The sequence below is a fragment of the Terrapene carolina genome, unplaced genomic scaffold (genome assembly GCF_002925995.2).
Source record: "Terrapene carolina triunguis isolate 2854851 unplaced genomic scaffold, T_m_triunguis-2.0 Scaffold449, whole genome shotgun sequence".
Lineage (NCBI taxonomy): Eukaryota > Metazoa > Chordata > Testudines > Emydidae > Terrapene > Terrapene triunguis.
The window spans coordinates 649,886-658,614 of NW_020664800.1; the positions used below are offsets into that span (position 1 = coordinate 649,886).

Consider the following 8,729-nt stretch of genomic DNA (forward strand, 5'->3'; position numbering starts at 1 on the left):
TTCACCCCACCTCCAGTTCTACCTGTGCCTCTGCATTAAACACCCCACAACCCTTCACCCCACCCCCCAGTTCTACCTGTGCCTCTGCATTAAACACCCCATAACCCTTCACCCCACCTCCAGTTCTACCTGTGCCTCTGCATTAAACACCCCATAACCCTTCACCCCCAACCCCCAGTTCTACCTATGCCACTGCATTAAACACCGCATAACCTTTCACCCCACCCCCAGTTCTACCTGTGCCACTGCATTGAACACCCCATAACCCTTCACCCCAATCCCCCAGTTCTACCTGTGCATCTGCATTAAACACTCCATAACCCTTCACCCAACCCCCCAGTTCTAACTGTGCCACTACATTAAACACCCCATAACCCTTCACCCCCACCCCCAGTTCTACCTGTGCCTCTGCAATAAACACCCCATAACCCTTCACCCCCACCCCCCAGTTCTACCTGTGCCACTGCATTAAACACCCCATAACCCTTCACCCCACCCCCAGTTCTACCTGTGCCTCTGCATTAAACACCCCATAACCCTTCACCCCCACCAACCTTGGGGACTTTAGTGGGGACGCCAAAGATCAACACGCACTTCAGCCCCTCGTCCACCAGGGGGCGGAGCATCCCCTCCAGCTTGTTAACTCCATACCTAGAAGAACACAGGTGTGGGGGTGGTGCTGGAGGCCACCCCAGTGCCCCTCCCCCCCCCCAAATCAGCCAGGGCTCTGAGCTGGGTCAGTGCACGCAGCCCCTCAGCAGGCCAGGCACTGCTTTGCAGGCTGGCTACCCACAGGCTGCCCGGGTGCCAGACCAGTGTCCCCGAGCAGGGCGTTCCCGGGGTAGCGCAGCTGTCAAGCAACAAGGATCCCCGAGAAGGAGCCCCCACATGGCCCAAGGGGCTGCGACTAGCCGGGCGTGGCCCTGCCCATCATTAACCCTCCTCAATGCCAAGGCCAAGTCCCCCGTCTCCCGGGAAGGCCTGTGTAGCCAACCCTCCGGCACTGCCGGGGACTGGGCCTCTCCCCACGCCACCCAGCACAGGGAGAGCCGCGGTTCTCCTCCCTGCCCACAGAGCCCCAAGCAGGCTCTGGGGAAGCACAGAGGGTTGTGCAGGCAGCTCAATGCTGACTCTCCCATCCTAGGGGGGTTTACCCCTTTCACCGCCATGGCCGTTCCTGCCCAGCCCGTGCTATTGCGTGGAGGTGCCTGGATTGGGGGGAGTCCCAGGTGAATGCTCCATGCCCCCTCCCCTCGGCACCGGCCTGGCCAGGGGACAAGGCCAACACTCAGGGACTTTTACCCTGTCCTTGCTTCCTGAACGGGGGCAGGGCAGGTTTCCGTCCCAGGCAGCTGAGCATTCAGCCAGAGCAGATGCCTGCTGGAGATCCTGAAAGCACCCGTGGGAGGAGCAACCTGGCACCTTATCTGGGGTCCCCAAGGGGCAGTGGGCAAGGCTGGCTGGCGTTCTATCTGCTGCCTGGGGACGAGCCCATGGCCCTGATAGGCTCAGCCCGGCCCAGTCACCTCAGCAGGGCGAGGGCTCTGCCCTTGGACACGCCATTATCTCCCCGTTCATTAGAAGGCCCTGCCCAGCCTCACATTTGTGGCTCAGCTCTACACGGCTTCGGCTGTGGAGGCAGGACCAGCGGTGCCAGGAAATGCATGGAGGACGTCCGTGGGAGCCACCACCCCACAGAGGGGGGGATCGCAGAGGGTCGCCCTCCGCCCTGACAGTGAGCGGGACCAATTCCCCAAGCCCAGCAGCAGGCCCAGGAGCATCGCTGCTGGCAGCAAGGCCCTGGGCATGATGGGGCAGAAGGCACTGCCCTTGTTCAGACCCAGACCCCCCAGACTTAAACGGGCAGGATTTTATTCTAAAAACCCACCCCAGCTCCCGCCTCCCACTGCCCATTTCTCAGGCACGACATCTCCCTCCACAAGGGCCAGGGAAGCCAGGCCAGTGCGCTGCTGACAACAATGGCAGCCTGTAGCCTGGTGAGATCCATGGCCCGGCCAGGGCCAATGAAAGGGGACGCCTGCTGCCGCTGGAATTAACTGGTGCATTATGGGAATGCCTGGTAGCTATCCCATAGTGCCCCAGTGCGTGCTCACAGTTGGAGGCATATTCTCAGTTCACCCTCTTCTATGTCCCCATGCGCATCCCCAGCCTGGAGGCAGTGGGGGCTCCGCTGTCCTTGGCTAGAACAAGATGGAGGACACAGAATGGCCAATAAGAGCTCCCCACCCTGACCCCAGCAGCCTGGAGCCGGGCAGTCCCAGGCCCCGTCCCTTGAGATAAGGCACACGGCAGGGAGCCCCGTCCGGATTGCAGAGCACCGCTAGCCACAGACTCCTACCTGGCCTGTCCGGGGAGGCTGGCGATCGGCTCCACCGCATCGGGGCTGTCACTGGGGAGTCAAACAGGACAAACAGCCGGTGAGAGTTCGGCTCCCCACGAAGCGAGGCTGCGAGCAGGGAGAGCCCCGTGACCAGACACGTCGGCTGTGTGTAAAGCCGGGCCGCTGAGCGAGTGAGGCAGAGATCGGGCTCATTCCCTGCACAGCTGCTCAGTCCCTAGAAACACAGCGACCGAGGCCCACGAGCAGCAGGAACAGGCATCCCACCCCCTTGCCAGTCAAGTCCCAGAGCGGGAGCTCTGAAGTGAGCCGAAGCGTCGCCCGTCTGGGGGACCACAGCTTAGACCTCGACGCTGCAGAGCAGAGCCACCGGGAGCTCAGCAGAGAGCAGAACAAGGCCATGCAGCAGGTTACAAAGGGAGCTCTCCGGCTCACTAGGGGTTAAGGTCTCAACTTCCTGAGCCTGATCCACCGGGTCCCATGCTGCTCTTGGGGGGACGGAGGCGGGGAGAAGAGAGGGGGAAGTCCCGCCTCCGTCTCTCCTTTAGGTGGCCGCACACACTGCATTTCTCTTGCGGCTGGGAGGGCCAGCAAGCTTCGTCCAAAGTGTCACCCTAAGAGTCAACGCAGCGGGCAGAGACCAGCGGTTGGCCAGTTCTGCCTCCAGTGCTAGCTACAGAGGATCATCTGCATGGGCTCTTCCCACCGCAGGCAGAGAACGTCACCGCCCAGGAAAGCCCAGCCCTGAGAGCAGCCAGGCCAGGTTTACCCTGAGCCCCAGAAGCTGTGGCAGGTGTCACGCAGGGAGGGGCTCAGAATGAAGCAAGTTCACAGCCTGGTGAACCATCCAAGAGACCAGAGGTCACGGAGTCCCCGGGCGATGCTCTGGAACTGCTCCCTACGAAGCCAGTCAGGACTCTGGGGAGCCTCCTCTCTCGGAGCAGACTGTCTCCAGGGCAAGAAGCTTACACAGCTTCCACCTTCCTGGGTCTGACCTCGGAGCATACAGCTATGCGGCCCTAGAGAAGGAATGCCTGGCCATGGAGTGGGCTCCTAAAGGCTGCAGCCAGATCTATTTGGGCGGCGCTTCATTGTGTACGTGGCTCACGTGCCCTGCTGTGGCTGCACCAGATGAGGACTCGCTGCGGGAAGCCAGAGGGCCCTGCCCCCGACTCTCAGCCAGCCGGTAAAACAGAAGGTTTATTAGTTGACAGGAACACAGCGTAGACAGAACTTGTTAGCACAGAAATCAGAGGCTTTCAGCAAAGTCATCTTGGGGGCATGGGAGCCCAGAGCCAGGGCTCTGGTTCTCCCTCAGCGCAGCGTCTGTGCAGGCAGCTGGAGCAACCCCCGCAAAAGTCACACACCCTTATTCCCACCACATAGACACTGGCGCAATACACAGGGAAACTGAGGCACACACGGCATTCATGCAGAACAGTAAGACTCACATACAACATAACAAGGGAAAATCACCACTTTGTCAGACCAGATTCCACAGGGCTCACGGCCTCATTCAAACACAGCCCGCTCAGGAGGGGACGTACAGCTCTAAGCCCGCCAGCATCCCATAGGCCACATCAGAAACCGCCCCAGCTGGGCAGTGCATGCAGACTGGCTCTGCCGCCCCAGGACGGACACCTCAGCTCAGCTGCCCTGGCGTTTCTGGGAGGGTTAGGAAACCGCCCCGGGGCGGCGCCAGGCTGGTCACAAACGACAAGCTGGTTCAGATCCAGGGAAGGGTGGCAGTGAGCAGCTTCCCCTCGACGTACAGAGGTTACTACGGGGTGACATGCCCATGGCCACTTCCGCAGCGATGGGGATTCAGAGCAGCGGGGCAGGAGCCCTGCCCTTCCCCACCCAGTGCACACTCAGCCAAAGGCAGGACGCTGCTGTAGAGGGACCATGGCTCTGCTCAGGACGGCAGCTCCCACGTCCCTAGGCGGGTGGTCTCCAGACTCAGGGGTTGCACACCAGCCGGGAGCCGCTGCCGAAGCAAGGAAGCTGCTTCCCAGAGGTCTGTCTGCACATTCCCCGAGAGATCTCCTCTCGCCTCCCCAGCTGGGAGCACAGCCTCAGCCTGGGGCTGGACAGGCTCCAGCCCTCACTTACGTGACAAAGATGGGGTAGAGGAGGTTAGAGGCATCGAAGGCCGTGGCCGAGGTCTGCCAGGAGCGCAGCACAGGGTGGAAGTAGCCGCTGTGGAGCACAGACTGGGCCTGCATCCCGGAAACTCAGCAACGGGAGAGCCTGAAACACACACGGCGAAACAGCAGTTTAGAGGCTACATCCCAGGGAGAGTCACTGAAGCTAGTGCCTCAAGCCCTGCTCCAGGCAGCGCCCCGTGGGAACACACGAGCACGGCACGCGGGCTAAGCAAGGGGCTTCCACTGCTTCCCTCGGGAGACGATTCCACAGTTCAGTCGACAGCAACCGATACTCAAGTCAAGCTTTCCTGTGATTTGCCATGTGGACAGGGCACTGGGCTGGTAGCCAGGAGACCTGGGTTCTAGAGAGACTCCGTGCCTCAGTTTCCCATCTGTAAAACGTGGATGATACTTACCTGCCTCTGCAAAGCACTCAAAGATCTATGGGTGAAAAGGCGAATTATTCAATTCATCCACATCTGTCACCACCAACCACCCCTGGCTGGCTGCCACAGCAACACCACACCATGTCCCCATGCCTTGAACTCTGCAGCTAGCACTTGGGGGCACCTCCCACTTGATACCAGACACCTGTGTTCTTGGGGAACCAGGGTGCAGTATCCAGCCTGACTCATGAAAGACACCCCCCAGCCTCTGCTTAAACCAAAACCCATCAGAGAAAAGACTTGCAGAGAGCAGTGAAGGGCGCTGGGAGACACACCTAGACCCCTCCTGACAAGGGTGACAAGATTAAGACATCTCCATTAGCATACAGACTGGAGAGCAGAGACAACTCCCCTTGGGACAACTCTTCCTGCATGAAAGATGGGACAGGAAGCCATCTCAATTTACATACAGAATGGAGAACAGAGAACTACACTGAATTCTGGGACCAGAAAAAGCAGGGAAGCACTGCATCATGGGAATCTCTGCTCCAGATGTTAATGAACCTATGCCTGCACACACCCAGCTCAGCAATTATCAGACCAATTCTAGTCATAAATCCTTTACTGATATCTAAATACTGAAGTAGCCTAGTTGCATTGTGAGCTCCCTGGAAGAAAACACCACCCATAGCCAAGAGTGATCAGCTCCTATTGTCTAGTCTAAAGAAAACCCTTGAGTCATCAGCTTACCTATAAACAAATCTAGTGTTCTCCCTTCAACCATTGTATTTTCTCTACAAAAATCCCTACTCACCCTCTAGTCAGGGTTCTGATGCTTAGATCCAAACTAGGCATCAGTTCCACTGGGAATCCATCTTCTCCTGACTGATCGTGCTGGGGACTCTGCCTGCCTCTTGCCCTCAGGACCCTCAGCTACCACCATCATCTGGGAACCCCGACCAGTTCAAGCTTCAGGGAGCGGTGAGACCCCACCTCTTTCTCTCTCTCTCTTCGTTTTCCTGTCTACCTTAGGTATTAACCTTTAGTCATGTATGTTATGTTGGTTTAGTCCTTGTGTAGTTATCACTATTATTCAATAAATAACTTTTATGGTTAAGTTGGTTGCTTCTCTCTCTCTTGCTGAACTTTACTTGTTTGTGTTTTAGCTTCCCCCATTCACTCTACAGCAACGCTTCTTTTACCTAAGCTAAAGATCCCTGCAGCGCCCAAAATACTGTGGGGTTTGCTCATCAAGTGGGTTACTGCCAGTACAATTGTGATGTGAGAGTGGGGACAGGGACGTGCTGAATCTGGGACGCATAAGGGTAACAGCTTGAAAGTGCTGCTTGACCCAGTCCACGGAGCCCAGGGGCATATAAGGGGAGACAGCTTGAAAGTGCTGCTTCCTCCAGCCCAGTGAGTCCAGAGACATATAAGGGGTCAGCTTGACAGTGCTGATTGACCCAGTCCGCTCAGACTTGCTCTGTTAATGTATGTGTGGGTGTGGGTGTGTTCATCCGGATCTGGGGCTGGAGTAACCCAGCCCTGGGGAACCTAGGTCCTGCAGGATAGCTCCACTGGGAGGGGACTTGCAGAAGGGAGAAGTCGAGCTCCATATGAAAACACAAGTGACACAAGCAGTACATTGACAGGATTACAGAATCCCCTTCCCCAGAAAAGTAACCCGAATAAATGAGCATACTCCAAAGTAATGGGCAAATCTGGTAACACACTTGAAAGGTGCTTTGCAAAGCCCGTCTGAATCTGGAGAAGCTGGGTCAAAGAATCCAGCTGTAATGGTCTAGCCCAAATACTTAACCCTTCAGGGCCTGGGAACATCTCCCCAGACCAGCACCACTCATGCACCAGTGATGCTAATTCCTGTATCCGTTAGTTACCCAATCCCAGGTAACAGACACAACAGGAACTGAACTGCCTGCTCGCAGGACCAAGACCCATGCACTGCTCCGGACGTATCCGCACACCAGTCCCACCAAATGCTTTCAGCTCTGGTTAGTTCGGTGATTCAGGTCGTGCAGATCACGTTCTCCCCATGGCCACCTGGCTTCGCTCCTACAGCAATCACAACAGGGCTTCGGCAGCTGATCGGCCCCAGAGCGCTAGAGCTGCAGGAGGCAGAACGGTCACGTCTAGCTCTACACGTTCTTGAGAGCGTGGCTGACAACATCAAGTGATGACTGAAGGAGGAAGTAAAGAGCATGAGGATCCAATCAGCAGCATTATGGTCCGAAATCTGGCAAGTCACTACAGCTAGACAGCAACCTCCCCGGGAATCCCCTTCCCAAGGTTCTCGACCAGCCCTGCTGTCCAACCTTCACATAGTCACTGGTCCCTTGGCCTAGCAGTGCTTCCTGGCCATCCCAGCGGGGTTCTCAGTGACAGACCCTCCTGCGAAGGCTGCATTTTCATCAGTGAGGAAAAGTAGAGGCACCCCCTCAAGCGGACACGTGGATACTGCAGCCCGGATATTCCCGTGAGAAGAAGAGGGGGCTCAGAATGGGGGGTCACTGGCGGGGGTCCCCGAAGGAGCCAGGAGAGGCAGGCTGCAGTGCAGTGACTGCCACACACAGGACACCTGGACAACGACCCCTGGTTTGCTCAGCGTGGCGGTGGAGGCAGCTGCGGGCTCTGAACAGCTATCCAACAGGCAGACTCCAAAGCTGCCAGCGCTGGTGAGCTGCAATGGGCCAGGCAGACACCACATCCCCTCTCCTACCGTCACTGCCATGGTGGGAACTCCCCAGTCCACGTTCGTTAACGCAGCGCCGGACACTGAGCCACACTGCTCCAGGGAGAGGCTACGTCCCTCACAACCCTTGGCCCCAAGAGAACCCCGAGATACAGCAAGAATGAGGCTGCCAGCGTCCAGCTGTGCACAGGCCAGCCCCTCAAGCTCCAGGGGGACCTGCCCGAGCCCCCTCAATCCTCCAACTCCCTGCACAGCCGCAGAGGGCAGCTGTGCACAAAGGGCCTTCTGCTGCCAGTCGAAGTGATCTTTGCTAGCCTCCAGCACCCAGGGCAAAACAGAGCCTTGGGTAAGTGCCAGGAGCAGAGAGACTGAGCGTCTGTTAGAGAAGCTGGAGCCCAGCTAGAGCCCAGCTAAAAGAAAGAAGCAGACGTGAAAACCAGAGACCAGGCACTGACAGTCGAATCTATCTATCTGGATTGCTCGCTTTGCAATCCAGCTCCACCGTGTGCGTCTCTGCAGCGGGAAGATACAGTCCTGTTACCGGGACTGCCTGGGAACCTGGGCGGAGCGGTGCGAGGCAGGGACAGCCAGAGCACCCAGCACAAGAGGAGCAGAGAGGCATTACCACAGGCAGCAGGACACAGAGCCGAGCAATGCTGTGTGTAGAGCACTGAGCAGAGCACACGCAGTAAGGCAGAGCCCAGACCCACCGCCTGGGGTCCAAGTCCACGCAGCTCAGACACCGTGACATTACATGGCCTCCGGGGGGTAGCGTCCTGGACAGCGGCCACCAGACAGGAGGGTTAACACTGGGAGCTACACGGGGCTTTCTGGGGGTATCAGAACCTTCCCTGAATTCTGAGCAGCAGCTTGACCCTCCCCCGCCCCAGGCTAGCGCTGGCAGACAGCTTCCATCACCACCCTCTGAACCTCCCCCAAACCTCGAACCAGAGCACCGGCTCCGACCCCCACGAGGGCTTTGGGGAGGGTTAGGTCCATGTCTGCCCTCTGACTCCACGGGCCCTTCTCGGAGATTGGCTCTAGTTCGGTCACAAGCAGGGCCAGCTCTAGGTTTTTTGCTGCCCCAAGCCAAAACAATTTTTGGCTGTCCCCCTACCCCCCCCCCC

The 8,729-nt window shown here is 57.9% G+C and overlaps 1 protein-coding gene across 2 annotated transcripts in view; it reads right to left on the reverse strand.

The window, feature by feature from the left end:
* ALAD (aminolevulinate dehydratase) overlaps nucleotides 1–8,729 on the reverse strand; it is a 31,501-nt gene that overhangs the window by 14,177 nt on the left and 8,595 nt on the right. For both annotated transcript variants that reach the window (XM_029913101.1, XM_026658476.2), the window contains 3 exons: nucleotides 4,472–4,609; nucleotides 2,360–2,410; nucleotides 555–651 (listed from right to left, as the gene is read on the reverse strand). In XM_029913101.1, coding sequence (XP_029768961.1) covers nucleotides 555–651; nucleotides 2,360–2,410; nucleotides 4,472–4,584 — 261 coding nt within the window. In that variant the 5' untranslated portion in view covers nucleotides 4,585–4,609. The remainder of the gene's footprint in view (nucleotides 1–554; nucleotides 652–2,359; nucleotides 2,411–4,471; nucleotides 4,610–8,729) is intronic.